The sequence below is a fragment of the Micropterus dolomieu genome, linkage group LG02, assembly GCF_021292245.1.
Source record: "Micropterus dolomieu isolate WLL.071019.BEF.003 ecotype Adirondacks linkage group LG02, ASM2129224v1, whole genome shotgun sequence".
Lineage (NCBI taxonomy): Eukaryota > Metazoa > Chordata > Actinopteri > Centrarchiformes > Centrarchidae > Micropterus > Micropterus dolomieu.
In genome coordinates this window covers 31,444,158-31,463,542 of record NC_060151.1, presented here as the reverse complement: position 1 = coordinate 31,463,542, position 19,385 = coordinate 31,444,158, and the positions used below count along the sequence as shown (strand labels likewise).

The 19,385-nt window shown below is 42.6% G+C and overlaps 1 protein-coding gene across 1 annotated transcript in view; it reads right to left on the bottom strand.

The window, feature by feature from the left end:
• The window catches only part of stx1b (syntaxin 1B), a 66,987-nt gene that overhangs the window by 19,368 nt on the left and 28,234 nt on the right, over positions 1-19,385 (bottom strand). Inside the window, exons 2-3 of the mRNA XM_046038575.1 lie at positions 8,510-8,584; positions 3,175-3,274 (exon numbers count right to left, since the gene is read on the bottom strand). Of these exons, the coding sequence (XP_045894531.1) occupies positions 3,175-3,274; positions 8,510-8,584 (175 nt within the window). The remainder of the gene's footprint in view (positions 1-3,174; positions 3,275-8,509; positions 8,585-19,385) is intronic.

Below are 19,385 nucleotides of genomic sequence, written 5' to 3'. Positions count from 1 at the left end.
CTAGCCTGTGGTGTCTGCTCCTCCTGTGGCCAGTTGATGTTGAGCTTAGCCACGGCTCTAGTCACCACCTCCAGCAGCACGTCATAGTCGGGCGTCGCCGGATGACGCCGCCCCGACACCCGGAAGTCATCGTCCACTGCGCTGAGCACGTCCGCCTCCTCGGAGTCGGATTGCTGCAGCGTCTCCGGACCCAAACCGCGAGCGGGAGAAGCCGAGAACGGGCTCCCGAACGAGGAAAGGAAGCGTCGGAGCCAGCGGATGAAGGTCGGGAAAAAGCCTCAGCCGTCCTGAAATCCTCCGACAGATCACGCTGTGAACCCATGAGTGAAGCCGCCGGGCCGCCTCAGCGGCCGCAGGGCCCACACCGTGGGGAAAACACATCCGGCCATCCTCGGAAAGAGAGCCATGCTGTACCTCAGTACCCGCACGGAAAGGGCTTCGCAACGGGCGCAGGCAGCCCCCTCGAGAGCTGCCCGTGCGTGCTCCATCCCCAAACATGAGACACACATCTCATGAGAATCTCCATCCGTGATGTACCGAGGGCAAGAAAAAAACACACCTTCTGTACATCTGGTTGCCGGACATGCTGGTAGACTTGCTGCTTGTAGGACTGGAGCTTTCTTCAAACAACATACAGAGCGCCTGCTGAATAGAAAAAAGCTAATGATGAGTGTGTACAGGTGTGCTTTATACTCCTCCGGTTATTCCGTCACACCTTACCGTTCTAGCAACAAGCCAATAGGATTGGAGTGATTTCATTCACGTTCAGACCTGCTTCGCCTAGAGGCGTTCCCATAGTGTCGTAACCGACGCAGTTCGAGTTCCCTCGAAGGGGAACTACTTGGTTTTCACACGGATTTTTTCACTCTTTATAATTCAACACCTGACTTCCTCCTTTGCTCTCGTCAAACTGCCACTAGAGGTCGCTTTCGTACAAAAAATGTAAATATGGGTGGTAATATGCAATCAACCTTTACAAATGTTTTTCCGGTGAGAACGTGCTGAGAATAATAGAAGAATGGCGTCTTACAGTGACTTTTATCTGTCCAACAACAAGCTTAAAGGCTCCTTCAGTGAAATCTCATGCTAAGTTGAACCCAGAGGCCTCTCCGTCTCCTCCTGAATCTGATGCAAAACCAGTTTTGAAGCCAGACTTTTACAGCGTAGTGCTTCTGACAGCACAGACTGGGCTTTAGGCTTCAGCGGTGACATTGAGTCATTTATGCTGAGTCACAGTGTGTCGGGTCAGGGTGAAGTCACTGCAGCTCTCTCTCCCAAACAGAGGAGATATTTTTTATTTTTTCCCAGAGTGTCAGGAGGAGGTGGAGTGAGGTAACTGAAGGCCGGCGCTGAGTGGAAGTTTGCCAACAGGCTCATCAGATGCTCAAAGTTCTCATCAGTGAACAGTTAACAGGATTGGATTTCACTCCAGTTCCAGGGTCAAGTGACTGACACAATATTGAACACTTTATTTCTGTATTCACAGTCTAAAAGTGTCCAATACAGCACATCTGTCTACAACTAAACCCTCAAACACCACAAATCTACAGCCCTGTGTATATTTAGGGTGATGTACTGCTGCCTTTTATGGTTTTATAAACTCGTACTCTTCAGTTTGTACATCGGTTTTGTATTTCAAGACGTTGATTTTGTAGGTCCAACATTAGGGTTTCTGGGTTTCAGTTTCATGTCCTTACATTTCATTTTACAAGCTGTGAGACAAAACATGACTAAGCGTGTTTTCAACTCTGTGTTGTTTAGTCTGGTCGGTTTTCCTTCTTGGTACGATTCGTTCGGGCAGATCTGAACACATCATACTCGGGTACGAGCCTGAATAAACCAAAATGAGTGCAGCGAGACCCTGGGCTAGCCTCGTGATATTTGAGCAGACAGGAGCTTCTTCGTGGCCTTCTTCCTGTGTTTACATATCGTACCAATGAGAGGAAAGAACACTCTCACATTTTAACTTGCTTTTAGTAAAGCATTTTGTTTTACCATGTGAAAACAAACTCATCCACTGATTCAGACCAAATCAGCAAATCAGATAACTTTTCTAACACAACAGCTGGTGGAGTTGAATGACATGAGTAAAATATAAAATGTTCTTACCAATATTAACCAATATTAAGGTAATTTTCCAAGGATTTAAAACCAGGCCTGTGTTTCTGGTCTACATAGTTGTATATTTGGTATGATTGAGGTTTGCGACAGCTCCAGAAGTTGAGCAGGTGTGTAACCTAATCAGATGCATGTACATGTCTGCCAAAATACTGCGTGAAAAGGCGCTAGATGTGATATGCAGTACTTGGAATATGTGTTAGAAAATATTGGGGTGACTTCTATAAGCATATATGACATATGCTGAATATATCCATAATGCCAGTTAGCATAGTATTTGTTTAAGCGCTCCGGTGGGATGAGCTCCTGGCGTCACGTCACCAGCGCTCTGGAAATATAAATGAAGTTAGTGTCGTGAAACCTTGTGCATGAACAGTAGAAGTATGACCTGTGGGAAAAAAATTGTATTGGTAATTCTATACATGCAGGTGTAATGTGAAAGTGAAAGTGCAGTTTTGGCTCTCATTCATCAGGAGCCTGATCTTGTAAGTCCAAAATAACTGCCTGGGGGCGTTACCAAGATAGCTGCCAAGTGGTGGGACTTGCCTATAAGGACTTTGCCGTTTTTCAGTATTATTCAAATTATACATTATATTTATTATCTAGAACTTTGGACAGTCACGGTGATAATGATAAACTGCTGGTAAGTCACATCTAACAATGTTTGTGGTATCGGACTGATACTGTACTTAATGTAGCTGCTCTGTTCTGTAGCTGCTTACGCTAATGTTAGCATTAGTTTCACAGACTGCTGCTTGAATCCTGGAGAGCCAGGATCCAACAACTTAATGTCCATCAACTTGACAGTTGGTTAAACATTTTACTTTGACTTTTGTTTTCCATGGAAGTTTGTATTCAACCTGTCTCACTGCTTGTGTGTCTTCTTTTAACTGATGCTAACCGTGTTCATAGATATTACCTCGGTGGGTACAGTGTTATGATTACTGATAGGAATGATGAATAACGATTTCCTTTAAAGTTAACGTTAGGGGATAAGAACAGCATGTCAGTGTGGGTCCTCACAGGTGTAGCAGTAAAGCTGTGTAAGAGTCTTACTTTCGTCAGGGTTGGGTGCAGCCAGGATGGCGCTGTGCTGCTTCTTGACATGCTCCACATCCTCCGACAGCTTTTCTATACAGCCCCTAATCTCCTCAACCTAAACACACACAAAACACACACATCATGAGGTCATCACAGGAAACGCCATCACAGCAACATTACATAACATTAAAAAATTACATTATTCCAGGAAAATCCTGTATTATTACTTTCATTATACACAACATTTGTAATAAATGGAAAGCAGGTATAATGTTTACCATGTTCATCATCTTAGTTTAGTGTGTTAGCATGCTAACAGTTGCTAATAACACTAAACACAAAGCACAGCTGAGGCTGATGGCAATGTCATTCGTTTTGCAGGTATAAACAGGTTATAAAGGACGTTGAGTTGAATAGAAACAAGTTAAAATAAATAAACAATGAGTTAAACATTGTTCCTTTATTGCAACATGTAACGACTCAACTGTGAGTTTGACATATTTCTCTTGTGATATCGGTATGATAATACAGGGGCAGTGATTTTGCATCATATTTAATTTTCATTAAATCTTTCTTTTATTTAAACAGTTAAAAGTCTTGAGATTAAAATATCCTTTGCTAGGCAGACCAGACCAAAAGGGTGGCATAAAAACATTATTAGAACAATAAATACAAACGGACATGACAAAATGTCAAAACACTACAAAATAATGAACACAATATCCAGTCAAAATGCATAAACATTTGATTTTCTAAAATGATCTAAAACTTTAAGAACAATAAATTTAGGGGAGTGCAGGTTGAATATTCATAACACTAAGGATCCAGCCCGTCCTCACCAGAAAACAACAACACTGGTTGATAGTTGAAGAGCTTCAAACTACCACATTTTCTTTAGTGCCCTTTTGCAGCCATGTGACGAAGGGCATGTGAAATTGTAGCACATAAATAACCAGAAAATTCCTAGTTTGCTGGTGTTGTGTCGGGTGGATGGCTAGATAATTAGGCAACTTCCACCCAGGAGACCGGCGTTCGGTTCCCATGAGAAACAAAAAGATATTGATTTTTGTAGTGTTATTAGCGTTAGCAATCATTTTTGTTTTATATAGCCTTAGCTAACTTGGGTTAGCGCTAGCGTTTTTTTGTAGCATTAGCTAGCTAGCGTTAGTAACCAATAGCGCTGTTACCCCAAAAAACCCTTACCCAAATTAATGATATCTGTATCAAGAATTTTGTTCATGCGTTAATGTAAAAACAATTTGACTTTATTTCTGATGAATTTCGGCATCAGTATTCGACATATAATTACAATCAAAACTACAAACGACAGAATAAAATATTGCTGCACAATATGTTATAATATATTATTGCACTAAACGTCACTGAACGATATTAAACTGACAGATTACCAGATGCCCAGTAATACACAAAGTTAAGGATCCTTGTCGAATATGTTTGTTTATTATTATTATTGTGTGTATATCGTGTTTATGTAAAAATCAGCCTCAAAAGTCCAGTGGTGGTCGGGTTGTAGTGTGTGTCACTGCAAACACACAGTTTACCACCACCGCGTCAAACTAGACGCCTCAGTGTGGCGATCGCACTAATGATCAGCTGTTTTTTAGAGTCTGTGTTGTTTTCTGTCCGACACACACACGAGATGATGATCAGCTCTGAAGCTTCCTGCCCTCGGGTGGGAGATCAACACCAAATCTGTGTGGTATCCAGTCGATGTCTGTCGGCTGAGGAGGATGATCCACCTTCCACAGCGGACTGCAAGGTCACCGCTCTCTCACGCCACAAAATAACAGCTGTGATCTTACTTTAGATGCTAAACTTCTAAATGTTAACCTTGGGAACGTGTTTTCCAGTGAAATGCTGAATGAGAGATTTTTCTGAGTTACAGAAGCTAGGGGAAGAGAGGCTAGTCTGAATTTAGCTCTCTGTAGTCGCCATAATGTCTGTTTGTGAATACATTCATGTCCCCATAATGTGGGTGGGTGAACAGGCTTCTGTCCCCATAACAACTGTCTATGAACATACCACTGTCCTCATAAGGCTGGTGGGTAAACAGGTTAAGGCGAGACACGGCAGGCTAACATCTTGAACTGGGCAATTTTAGATTTTGGGCTGTTTTGCTTCCTTAACATGTCTTCTTTCAGGCTAGTAGAAATAAAACATCCTAAATACACATTTAGTAGTTTATTTGACTACAGTTTGTCTTTGTGCGTCTGAAGACTTCTCCTGAAACATATCTTGCCACTGTTGCTGTCTGCACACTTCCGGATTTAGCTTTCCGCTCTGTCTGTGTGTTCAGACATGCTGTTACGCAGTTATCAGTTTGATGATCTATATTGTTGATTTGATTTGATATTGGCTCTGTAAATATTGATTTTCAATAAAAATGTATGGAATTTTACAACACATTTCTTTAAAGGCCTTTTGGAAGGTTTTTTCACAGGGGTTGTTCATATATCATTCATTTTCTCAATTATAGAACATTTTATACCTAAAAACCAACACATTCTCACTCTCAACTCGTCACACATTGACGCTTGGTTAAAGCCCTTGAGTGTAATTTTTTTGACGTTTAGGGCTCTGCGGTCACATTAGCAACGCTTAGCAACAAGAAATATGCTACGTCCGGTTAGACTTTAAAAATAATGGTGGCGATGATGCAGTGGATAAGAAACGTGCCTTTGGTATGAGAGACCTGGGTTCAACTCCCCACTATTACATGTCCACCAATGTGTCCCTGAGCAAGACACTTAACCCCTCGTTGCTCCAGAGGCACATGACCTCTGACATAAATAACAATTGTAAGTCGCTTTGGATAAAAGCGTCAGCTAAATGAATAAAAAAAAACATGCAAGAGTTTCGAAACATCGGCATTTTGAAACAGCACATTATTAAAGTTGTGAAATGTTGCAGTTTGGTTGGGTTTAGGCAACAAAACTACTTGGTTAAGGTTAGGAAAAGATCATGGTTTGGCTTAAATTAACTACGTACGTCAGTTAACATGTAAGTTAAGTAATGACTCTTCCGTAACTTTATGTAACTAATATTTAATGTTGACTTTTTGTTTCACACCAGACACAAACCCCGGTCTCCTGGTTCAAAGTCGGGGTTCTGGCCCTCCATCCACCCCAACCACCTCTTACTCAGTCTTTTCTGAAAGCTATCATATACCCAGTGTTGGACAGTGGCGTCGCTTCAAGTAGCGCTGTTACTAGTTAAAAAACATTTCTCAGTCGCTATTTTCTGAATAAAATAGCTTTTCAGTAACGAAGCTCTTTTATTGACAGAGTAGCGCGGTAGCTTCCACACACGCTACATTTTCCCAAGCATTTCTGAAGCAACAGTGAGTGACGCCACACGGCGACATCTACTGACAAACTAGTAACTTGTAGCGACGCTACTGCCCAACACTGATAATGAGTTTGAACGAGGCAGGACTTCAGCTCAGCTATGGATGCAACTATGTTACAAAGCAAAGCTTCAGGAGAGGAAAATATAAATTCAGCAGCTTCACAGACAACAGCAAACAGACCACCTGTAAAACTGTTGCTGCAAACTGTACAGCAGCAGCTGTCTTCTACATAAAAATCTAATTGTCATAAATGTTAATCGAGGAGTTTTTCTCCCTCTTGAACGACCCCATTTTGAGTTTGATGCTGCTTCGTATAATTTATAATTAGCTCATTAAGATTGATTCAAGCACTTACGAAGGCTGTAAACTTTCCTATCTAAGTAGACTTCAGGCCTGCTCTTTCCCCGTCTGTTTATGTCCATTAACTGTTGAAATGTGTTTCTCAGACCTGTGTCTATAGAGGTTAGATTACCTTACCATAAGATGAGTGGCTTTATTTGTATTAAAATCCATTCAGTTAAAACCAGGGTTTTAATTAAAGGAGGGTTTAATAAGGGTGAATCTAAAGGCTGCATGATGGGCTTCAGAAGGAGAGGAGTGCAAAGAGAACAAAGTGAAGTCGACACCAGAACCGTTGGTTTGTCTTTGTCGTCTGTCTGCCCACAGTCAGATCTTCAGATCTCTGTCGGGATGTGATGGGCTCAGTTCACAGGGACTCCATCATTCTGCAGATCTTTGACAGATTACACAGCTAATCTCTAAGCCTCTCTTTCACAAATAACAAAAAAATCAACTGAACAGCTCCCAGATGAAAGTTCCTAGTCGTCCATTCCTGCTTCCTGCATCCGTTTCATTCTAACAAAACAAACTTTGATTTGTTAGGAACCCGGTTAAGATCCTTCACCTTTAGTCCTACTCACAAACTTCAAAATAAAAGCTCTTAATCAGGGTCGGAAACAGGTTTGGGAATCTGCCTCTGTGTTGGGGTGAATAACGGTCACATAGTGAGAGAAAAGAAGAAACAAGAACTGCAGTCAAGTCAAGAATCAAATAAATTTACAAACAAAAATATTTACAAAGAGGATGGAATCTACAACATATTGACTAACGAGTGCAAGTCTTCACAGTATGAAGAAACTGCCTAATGTGGGAAAATAATAACCCAAAGATTTGCAAAGCTGTTTGTTAATGTAATGAGCCGTATCCATGGGCAAAAATAAGACTCATTTGTTTTGACTCAAAAATGACAGAATACTTTGGTCTCTTAAATAATCGATTTAATTGTGTCGTTGGAGTATTTACAGATGCTGCTTTCTTGTAAGCTAACATCTCTAAACACACATTTCATAAGACGTTATATTAATTTTTTATTGCTCAGTTGTGCAAACAATAACATTAAAGCTGGCACTTATTTTGTTGTCATTTAGGATCTAAATTCCCCTTTTTATTTTATTATGTGTCTAACGGCAGTATCTTTTACTGCTCCAGGTTACTTATCTTAATGTTTCCATTTCAATATATCAGATCATATCGTTGTTAAAGGCTAGTAGAGATATTAAAGATTTCACTCACTATGGATGCAATCAAAGACATTTGAAGCAGAAATTCATTGGAAGTTTTTACATATCTCTTACAGAAGATGTGTCATGACGCTTCAAATTTCCTCCTTTTACAATATAAACTGACAATAAAGGCGACTCTTACTTTTAAATTTCCTATAACAAGCTATCGTACTGCAGAAAGACTTCAGCGACGTTTCTTTTCTTTGTCTATATTTGTATCATGTATATTAACAGTGGAAGAGTCTCTAAACTTGTACAGAAAAGTCCAAGACTTTAATTATATTTTCCACCCAAGCAAAGCTGTCTGCTTCATCTGGGCACTCAGGGGCCCAGCAGGCCTTTCTTATGTAATATAACTGAATACGGAAAACTACTCCCTATTTCCCAGGGTTTGTGGGAACTGAGTGTCGTGTCTTACCTGTTCGAAGAACTCATCCATGAAGTGGTCCCTGTCGACCTGCACCACCTCCTCATCATCATCGCTGTCCTTAGCCTGCAGACAGACGGAAAATAAACGAGTCATTTCTGCTACACATTTCAGACACATATGAATCAACATCATCGCTTCATTTCCACAGAATAGTTTCAGTCTGATGTCCTGTCTGTAATCTCTCTGAACGATGTCCTCTTCAAAGTTTCAAATATTTTGGTGCTCAAGATGTTTGACAGACAACAACTTTATTTTCTCAGGTGGCTCGGCAGCTTCAGAATGTGTCGGTCGAAATAGTTCACCAAACTCAGTGCTCCCTGTGCCACCTGACGTAATGTGGTTTGGTCACAGGAGCTGCAGGTTTAGAAATATGTTTGCTTAAATATCTGTCACGTCTTGTCTTAAAGAGCTTTACAGTCTGTACAACATGAGACACGCAGCTACATCCTGACACCCTCATACAGAAAAACAGCCAACAACGTCTTTAAAACGTACAGTCCGCATTTTAAACATAACACAATGCCAGAAATCTTTCTCCACTTGTGTTTTCACTGGGACACTGTAAATGACGTACTAAATGACGTAAACGTTCTTGGGTAGGGGTGTTCGATATGCATCGTCTCACGGGAATTTCTATCTTGTTGTTTTAACAATGTGTGAGCAGAAACCACAAGTTTTGGAGTACAGCTCGCTAGATTGAATCGCTTGATGTGGATCTGCCTCGACTGCACAGAGGTGGTTTGGCTTTGAAAAGATGGATTTCGCTAAAAAGCCGTCGATCTGCAAACTTAAAGACCAAACCGCCGCACAGAATATCAAGAAAATGAAAAGCTTCGGGGGTTAACAGGTCTAAACCTGCCAAGGTACCATCACAAACACGCACTAATGATGACAGAATCAAAGCCACTAAGGCTGCGTTCAGACTGCAGGCCTTAATGCTCAATACCGATTTTTTTTTTTGTTTGACAGTTCACATTATAGTTTAAATAGTGTTAAACAGTGTGAACTGTCTGCAGCCTGGAAGTGACCCGCATGCACAGAAGAAGAACATGACGTCACACGCAGCAGCACGCTGTCTTAAGCCGAGTTCACACTACACGACTTTAAGCCCGGTTTGCCGCTTGGAGAGCTCGTCGACAGTCAGGCTGTGATCGGGAGTAAATCAGTGATCGATCACGGTCGCCAGTCATTATGTGTGAACTACATCAAAACGGCTCCCCGACACATTTCGGACACATCGCCGACGTCTGCCAGATATCCAGCCTGCCAAATATCTGGAGGAGTCGGCCGACTCGACATCCAGCCAATGAGAGCAGGCAGCTACTTTTCAACTTCAAAACCTTTTTACTCCCCTGCAGCTCTCTCTGTAGCTCAGACAATCCCTGCTACCTGCATGTGCGACTCCATCCTTTCACCCAGATTCTTTGTCTTCATAATTGGTATCTTTATAATAACAAACAACAGCTGTTTTGTCTGTAGGTTCCAGTTTCACATTTCACGTGTGTTTTCTTGACAGAACCTGGTTTGGAGACCAGCGTCGGGTGACTCAGCCGCTGTCAGCTCGTGTAGTGTGTGACCTCCTGTCACCGATCAGTCACGTAGTGTGAACGCCACAACAACTTCAAGACTCCCGTCACAAGATGGCAAGTTGTGGCCATCGGCCGACGCTGAAAGTCGTGTAGTCTGCACGAGCCTTCAGGCTACAGAAGTAAACAAGGAGCAACAGAGGTTAGCTCCGGTTAGCTCACGGGAGACTCCCGTTTTTCATTGACCACATGTGAAAGTTGCCCAAATCCGAACTGGAAAAGATCAGATTGAATGTGACTTGGCCTGTTCACACTGTCATAAAATAACCAGATCTGAGTCACATATGGGCAAAAAAATCGGATTAGGGTCACATTGGCCTGCAGTCTGAACGTCGCCTTAGACATCAGCTACGACAGAAGATACGGTTATCGACAAAATCCCAGAAAATACAGAGATATTTTGTCACCCTCGCACACCCCCTGTTCCTGTTTTAAAATCCCCCCTCTGGAAAATAAAGCTTCTATTTATTTGTTTTCCATAAATCCACAGACGCAAAAAAAAACAACTAACGGAGAGCAGCAGGAGACGGCAGCGTTACATGTCTGAAAGGGGGAAAGACAGACAGCAGGTGAGCTGAGGTCAGCAGGTGAGGCAGACTAAAGCGATCGCTCAATGAAAGTAAACAGTTTCCAATTACATAGATTGGATTTCTATTAATGTTAATAGAGACTTGTTGTGTACAGTCAGTGTGTGTTTGTGACTGCAGATAATGAAAAGCTCGTCAGTATCGACAGTCTGTAATGTTTCTAACAGACCTGAGGTTGCACTCACTCTGATCTCAGCGCCGGCAGTCCTCCTCCCAGGAGCTACTATCAGTGTGGTTTGAGGTTTGTTTCCTGTTTTATTTTGAAAGTTTTCACTTTATTTCCTGTCTGTGCCTTCCCTGTGATTACCTGATGCGTCGCGCCTGCGTTTAATCACAGCTTGTGTGTGTCAGTTTTCCTGTCTTCGTTCACACCTGGTGCGTCTGTGTGTTACTTCCCTGTGAGATCTGTTTTTTGCTTATTCAACCTGGATTATCACTTCCCTTTTGTCTGTGGATTTTGGACCGGGCGCCTCGCTTTGTTCGGATTATTTTGCTTTTGTCTGGAACTGCCTGCTCGGATATTCTTGGACGCTGCCAGCATTGTAAGTTTGTACCTTTTGTGTTGCTGTTAAAAACTTTCACCAAAGAACTGAGAGAATGTTCCATCACTGAACCTTTTCACTATGTCTGCAGTGATTGGCTGACAGGTGACATAGTATTCATTACTACACAGGAGCTAGAGATGGACAGAGAGGGAGACAGATGATCCATATTATAGAGATATATTCCACGTTCATCATCGCTGCAAACTGATCGTAGTAATTAATCATCTCTGCTGTTTGTCTGCGGATTGTTTTGATTTGTTGGTGAGCTGATTGGATCGTTATTGATTGGCTGACATCAAAAAGAAAGATTTTGTTGTATTTTCTAAAATACTGCATCAACAAAGCGCATAACCGGCAGACTGAACACGCACACCACGTGGAAGCAGCTGCAGAAGATTCGGCTAAAGAATAAAGTTCTACTAGAGACGAACGAAAAGCAGTGATGGTGAAGAACCACAGCAGAGATTTCTTTGCACGGACCGACCGAACTGTTACTGAGAGTAAGTATACTTCTGCGTCGAATTGACGGCGTAGGCTACGCAGAGGCTACGCCGTTGCCTGACGTGCACCTCCTCAAAAATATAACTACACGTCGAGTCGACACAGACCATAAGGTGTGATTGGTCGGCTGGGTAGCCTCGCAATGCCTCCGAGCCGTCCGGAAGTACCTCGTGCTTTGTAGTAACTTTTACTAGCAGCAGAAAACGGCGGCTGTAACACGGTAGATCAAGATATTTGAGTGTCACAACCAGAATGTGATCCTTTCAGTCGATAACATTTTACATGTCTACACCAGCCGCACGTTTACATTTACCCCCATTTACGTTAGCGGAGGGCTAAACTGGAAGTTAGCCTGCTCGGCCAGCAAAAGTCAACACAGTGGACGCTGTAGCGCTACTGCCGACTAGCGAATGACGGATACACCGACGCACAAGTATAAAAACCTGACCCTACGCAGGAGTATAAATCAAGCTTAACATGGGAGTACAAAGAGACTGTGGCGACAGGAAACATACTGGGAGTCGTCACAAAGTAAATACGGAAACATGCACAGTAGTGTTGTCACGATTATCAAATTATCTTATCAACTTAAAGTTAATAGTACTGTTTGTTAAGCAGAACAGCATCAGTTAGGTCAGTCTGACGTTAGCTTAGCTTTGAGAATCTCAATGCGTCTCATCGGACAGCCTGACAAAAGTATTTTACACTAATGGTACCCTTCAGCGTCCATATGAAACACCACCGTCTGCTACGTCCCAGCAACACAAAGGAGGCTAACCCTACCTGGTACACAGCTGTAGGGTTAGGGTATGCATAAAGTCAGTAGCTTGCTAGCTAGCTAGCACTAACCGGAAGGTCTGTACGAGACGCCCCAGAGGGTCTCACAGAGACGCATCCGGAAGAGACGCACTCAGTGCATCTCTATGAAATGCTGGAGGGCACCTTTAGCGTCAACTAACTACGTTTTGTCACTTTTTCTGAAAGCGTTGGTATTGGATGCCCTGAGATGAGAACGGTCTGGTTAGGCAAACATCAGGAGAACTAACTTATCAACAGTGTACTGAGCCATCTTGTTTAATTCTGATTAATGATGAAAGGGCAGACGTCTCAGACCTCTCCAGGTTCTGCACAGAGGACGTCGTGTCGCTCCTGCAGTTGCTTTGTTCGTTCGTTAGCACCACTCTGTACCGTCACTTTCATATGGGCTTGCTTGTATCCTTTACCAGCATCCAATCACAAATGATGAGTACTAGCCAATCACAGCACACTAAGGCAGGATGTGTCGAAACCATCTAGTCTATGGTTGAAACTCTGGCAGAAAAAAAAAAGTGCTGTGAATGACAGGAGGCGGGGCTGTGTGGGCGCTGCAGCGGTGTTTGCTGCTCGCTGTCGGGGAGAATCGAAGCGCATTTTCAGGATCGATACTGTGAAAAATGAATATTAAAACCGATAAGTATAAAAAAAAATCTATATTTTTGACAACACTAATGCACAGTTCAGAATATTTTAATAAAAACACCAAAACTAAAAGTCTGTCAGCAGGATCGTGCTTCTGCATGACTGATAAGAGCCAATCAGGGAGCCAAATGTGAGCGTCTGCATCATCGTTTTTTTTAAAGTCCTCTGTTTTCACCTGTCTGCACTAACACGCTACCCAGAGTTTAGAACCAAAGCGGGGTCAGCAGCTTTTTCAAACTTCACCGTTTTAGGTGTTCAGATTCGCATTTTTAGCGGTTTGAGATGTTTTAGAAGGTCTGATGTTTAAAAGGTAGGAGTGAGGAAGGAGCCAGAGACAAAGAGCTGAATAAAAAGAGACAGATGGACAGAAAGACAAGACAACAGAGGAGGAAGGTGGAAAGCCAGGCATACAGACATGCGTATGACTGCAAAGAAAGATGTGAGAGAGGTAGGGGAAAGACAAAGACAGAAGGCAAGGGGTAAGAAAATGTATATCTTAAAGGTTTTAAAGAAGCAGGCTAACATTAGCCTCTCATCTCCGTTACAACTGAAGTTAGCAGGTTGCCTAATCTAATAGTTTAGATTATTGACAAGTTAGTACTTAGCATTAATAAATTAGAGGCCAGTGTATTCTGTGCTTCTTGCACAAGTATTGAATGAATAAAAACAACCCTGGAAATTCACCTTATTTTCAATCCAAATGTTGACAGGTATGGGTTTAAATGACACCTATGGAGTCAAGTAGTTTAGGACGTTCTCTTTCGTGTCGACTGACATTTCATCTGCTTTCAGCTCTTGCTCTTCGACTGATGCCTCCATAAAATAATTAGCATGCCAACAATTCACTATTTCTTTTCAGCAAGCAACAATTCAGTTTTATTCATTACTTTTATTAATAACAGTTAATAAGGCTGCGACTCTTTCATTATTGATTCAAATGCCAATTATTTTATATAATATGTATAATTATCTTAATTTCCTGTTATGTTGGATAACTTTACCCTGAATGTGGAATATTAGGACTGTAATTTCCTCTTGTGTTCATTTCTATGGATAACTATTGCGGGTCTGATCGTTTTATTTATTTACCCACCGTTTGCTATATTCAGCACATGCGGTTAATGTTGCAGCAGTTTTGTGATTCTATCTTCAGAGTAAATCACCTGGAGGTGAGCTGAGTGTGTACTCTGTAAAACAACATGCGGGAGGTTTAAAATAAGAAAACACCCCAAAAAGAAGCAATTTAACGGCCCGTTTATCTGGACACGTTCTCTTCTTCACACTCTGAAAGCACGCAGATTAAGTGTGAACCAGAAGAAACCTGCTGTCGGCGACACGAGTTTTTCCGGCTCAGCTGTGCAGGAAGTTCACCTCCTGTGTGTGTTTGTTTATCTGCTGGACTGATCTGAGAGCAGGTCAAATAAAAGCTAAACCAACACTGTAAACCAGGTTAGTGACGTCAGGTGTGAACGGCTGCAGGAGGAGCTCCAGAACCATCTGCACCTGAGGCAGCATGGGAACTGCAGTCCAGGTGCTGTAGTTACACACAAACCCCGGCTGGATGCCCTGCAGGGATTATAGATACTCAACCCAGATCGGAGTCCTCCAGACTGGATACTTGTTTGCTGCGTGCACAGACGTGAATAAATTCAGCGTGAGTTAATGAAGGTGTGTAGTGTCGCTGCAGATTTATCTGCACGTGTGTGTCTGCAGGGATTTAATTAACTGAAGGAGAAACTTTACATACAGCGTCAAGCTGCTCTGTGATAATCAATGACCAGAGACTTGTGTCTGCCGCTCGCTCTCCTAACCCGCGGTGTGTTGGGCCACAATCACGACATTAATTAAAGGTTTCTCCTGCTCCAGCCTGGTTACACCCGACGCCCAAAACAGCCTGTGATTTCTTTTCTTTACCTAATAACGTTAAATGTGGCAGCAGAAGTAATTTATCAACCGAAGGACTAAGAAGCTAAGAAAACCCTCCTGTGTTTTGGACTAAATAAACCAATTTTAAACCCACATGGACTGTCTAACATTACATCGACACAGAGCTTTAGAGCAGCCTGATCTTCGTAGCTCACCAGCAGCTGATTTGGAGAAACTTGTTTCCACAGCACAGCAACGCTTCCTTTAAAAACTCAGTTTAATAATAAAAGCAGTACTACAGACCCAGACTTCTATCATGCCGCAATAGTTATCTTAGTCATTTTTTTTTACATTTCCCCACGTAAAGAAAGTTGTTAAATTTTTATCATGTGAGAAATCTAACTGAGGTTAAGTCTTTTATTTCAGCCACAGATCTGGAGAAACTCATTAATGCTTTTATCTCCTCCCGTCTCGACTACTGGAGCTCCCTTTATACCCGTCTCCGTCAGAAATCAATTCATCCCCTGTAATTAGTCCAAAAGCAGCAGCTTGCCTTTAAATGTGACCACATCTCGAGACATGGGCTGACACCCTCATATGTCTCTGAGCTTTTATCCCCCTATGAGCCGGGAAAAATAGATACCAGTAGGAGCAGCAATAAATACTAGTAAGAGCTATTAGCGTGTACAGCATCAATGGGGTAAATAGGGAAAGAAGTGAGACAAAATAGTGCAATTACTACAGGAGAATTGACCCTTTGCTAAGCCCCGCCCAAAATACGCAGCTGGCCAATCACAGTGCAGGCTCGCTCCATTGTCTCTGATGTCATTTCTAGCTTTCTTTTGCTGTATTTTTCTAAGATCTGGTAAAACGCTGTTCATGGGGCACTTGTAATAATTACAGTTGCTACGCAGAGAGGTTTAAAGGAGAAGTGCGATTTATTCCTGAAGTATGTAATGAAAAAATTTGTCCAACAGCGAACAAGTACATTCACATTTTTGCAATTTTTTTTTCCACCTCTGCGTAAATTAAACAGTCCAAATGTGTTGTCACATGTGTTTCCTCCTCACGCTAAATTCATCCAGTCCGACCCAGTTTGATAAATAATGTTATAACATGAAGACTTCACAGCCTTACTTCAGGCAGGACTCTCATACTGCAACACTTGTCTTTGTAAAGAGACAAACTGACAGGATAAAGTCTCTAACCTGCCTGTCAGCTCGCTCTGGGCCGCTTCACTTACCGTAAAGGCTTGAATACGTGTGCACACCAAATGTAGGTGCAGCTAGCTTAATCGTCTTTTCACAGATCAGAGACAGAAACACTCAAAGCGGTTCTTTTCTAAGAAGTCAGCCACAGATGGAGCTGATGTGCTGGTCGACGATTCAGCAGAACAGAGTCTGCAAACGGCTCGGACACTTTAAAACGCTTCCGACACGTCAACGTGATTGTTCGGTAAAATTTTAGGCCGAACACAGAAAGTACTTTTTTTGTTATTTTCAGCCGACTAATTTCGGTGGCCGAATATTCGGTGCATCCCAAGTTAGAGGTGTTAGAAATATTATTTTAACTTTATATCATCGTGTTTCCTCTGTTGCTCTCAGATCAGATCAATATGTCAGAGTGATCATGTGACTCTGCCAACCACACACAGTCGTGTTTCCATCACTTTAGGAGACATCGACTTACATTCAATCCCTTTAGACTCACTGTAATCATAACCACTACTTGCCTTACCCTAATCTAAACCCTAAACCAAGTCTTCACCCTAAAATTTAATGATTTTCGTTATGGGGGCATTTTGTCTGCAAAGTGGTCTAAGTGGGATTATCAGGGTCTAACATGGTCCAACCAGGTCAAACGGCCCCCTGTCCCCTCTAACTTCCAGTCCTGCAGATGTGTTTCTATACACCTGCCGCCGAGCATCATGGGAAACAGGACAATGACAGCGAACACGTCTGGTCCCAGCAGATAAGCTCTGTTCACCAATCAGCTGCTGTCATCAACACGCCCAACGCCGCCCATGTCCTCAGGAAAACACACATCTCCACCGTCTTTTCAGAGTGTAATCACCAACAGTGACGTCTGTAGAGGTTTCACCACCTCCAGTGAGAAGCAGGGGCTGATGGGAAGTCATTTAAACCCCTTAGCGCCCTCTGACATTAGCTCAGTACCACTTTATAATAACATCCTCTTCATGTTATAGAGACTTATTTATAAGAAATACAACAGCTCCCTCTGAGGTGTAGCGGAGTAAAAGTATAAAGTAGCATCATAAGTGTATAATCAAGTAAAGTACAAGTACCTCAGACTTACTCAGTACTTGTGTCTGCTAACGTGTGTTTCTGAAAACTCACACCACTGAAACTGGATCGCTCTTCATCTCACAGCAGGAAAAAACTACAACGGCAAAATAATAATAAAAATAATAATAATTTAATGATCTGCTGGCAGTAGTGAGTTCATTAATCATTAAATATCTGTGAATGATCCACATATCTTCTCAGTCTGAAACTGAAGCATCACGTCAGCGGATCACTGAGCGCTATTCAGATTCACCGTTAAGAAACTGTGACCAGTTTAATGAAACTAAAGCTGGCTGCCGACCGCTGACCTCCTGGTATAGATGATGATTGATTATCTGGCGCTGGTAGTTGCTTCTGGATGAAGAACGCCAGCCTCAAAAGACAGGATAAAACAGGAAAATGAGTGAAGGAGGATGCAGCAGACTTGGTTTAAGGGTTAGTCTCCAGGAGATGTCAGTGTCCTCTGAAGTGATGGATTGTGTGCGTGTCGTACAGACAGGGTCCCTGAAGGCATCCCAGGGCTCCGGATGTTTGTTTTTTTTCTCTTGATGTGACAGAGGACGACCGGTTGACCTTCAGAGATCAAAGCGATCTGTGAGGACAGACAGAAGACTGACTCATCGTCTCCCTCCTGTAAGTCTGTCGGACTCACGGTGCACGATTTAAAACAAAAAGGGTCAAATTCGATGCAGCAGAATTAGAGAGATCCCCTTGATTATTCCACACATTCTTCCCTGTTATCAGAACCTGGCGCCTACATTACCCACAATGCAACTCAACCACCTACAGTCCGGTCAGAGATTGGGAAGTGCTATTGTGTTGCAACACAAAGGAGGCTAACGATACCTGCTAGCTGTAGGGTTAGCTGGTCAATATGCATTAACCCCTTGACGCCGATTGTCACGAATTCGCATCATACCTCTTCATGGATACATGGATTCCCCCAATGCCTGTCGGTGCATATTTGATACGGACCTAGGAACCTTTTGCAGGCCCTGGTTTCTCATTTATGCCTGTTGTTGCTAATTTGCTTCATACCTACACATACCTGAATTTATATCTTTTCTATGTTCTAAAGACAAATTAACAATCTTCACTTAATTTAACAACAGCTTGAAAGCAAATGAAAACACAAATTATTTTTTTTATTTTTTGATCGTAAAAAAATTCAGGCGTTAAGGGGTTAATTTGATGACTTAGGTTTAGGCACAACCTTCTGTGACGGTTAGGGTTAGGTGCCTCGGGGGACTGCCAAGCCTTAAACACAAACATAACTAGCATAACTTGCGGTCACCCCAGGGCGTCATACACAGACGCGCCTGGAGGCGTCTCATGCTCACTCAGAATCAAAATAACTACGCTCGTCACTACGTGTGGGTATTCGACGCCTGAGATGAGAACAGGCTGATCTGAGACACTGGAGGCTTTTTTAAAACGTGTGCAGTGGGACGCCGTTGAGCTCAACTGATCGAGCACGCGCTCCACGCACTAAGGCTCACCCGCAAAGTCCACTGAGTCCGCCTGCGTGGCATTACGGATGCGCAGGCAGATGCAGAACCGCAAAATAAAACACCCTGTGCAGACTCCCGATTGTAAATCAACAATAAACACAGTTAACAGACAAAAAAGAATCAATTTAACTATGTAGCCTACTTTATCATAGTAGAAGCACAAAAAGGATGCACTGATTACCAAATGAACAAAATCTGAACATGTCAGCAAAGTAAGGCAAAACGCTCTGATTCTGAAATGCTCCCTGTGGGATCTGCAGCCGACAGAACATAACCAGGTCACAGAGAGCTGTGCCGGTAGGCCGAGAAGAAGCATAAAAAGGACAAATTAACAACAAGCCAACATTGTGCTCCGCTCCTGGGACGCTTCCAGTGGACGTTGGTGCCGAGCAGAGGACGTGGAAAAAAACCACGGCGTAGCCGGAATCAGTGGACTTTCCGGGTCAGTCGTTGTCGCAGCGGGCAGGGTTCAAATCAGACCTGGGGATCTTTGCTGCATGTCGC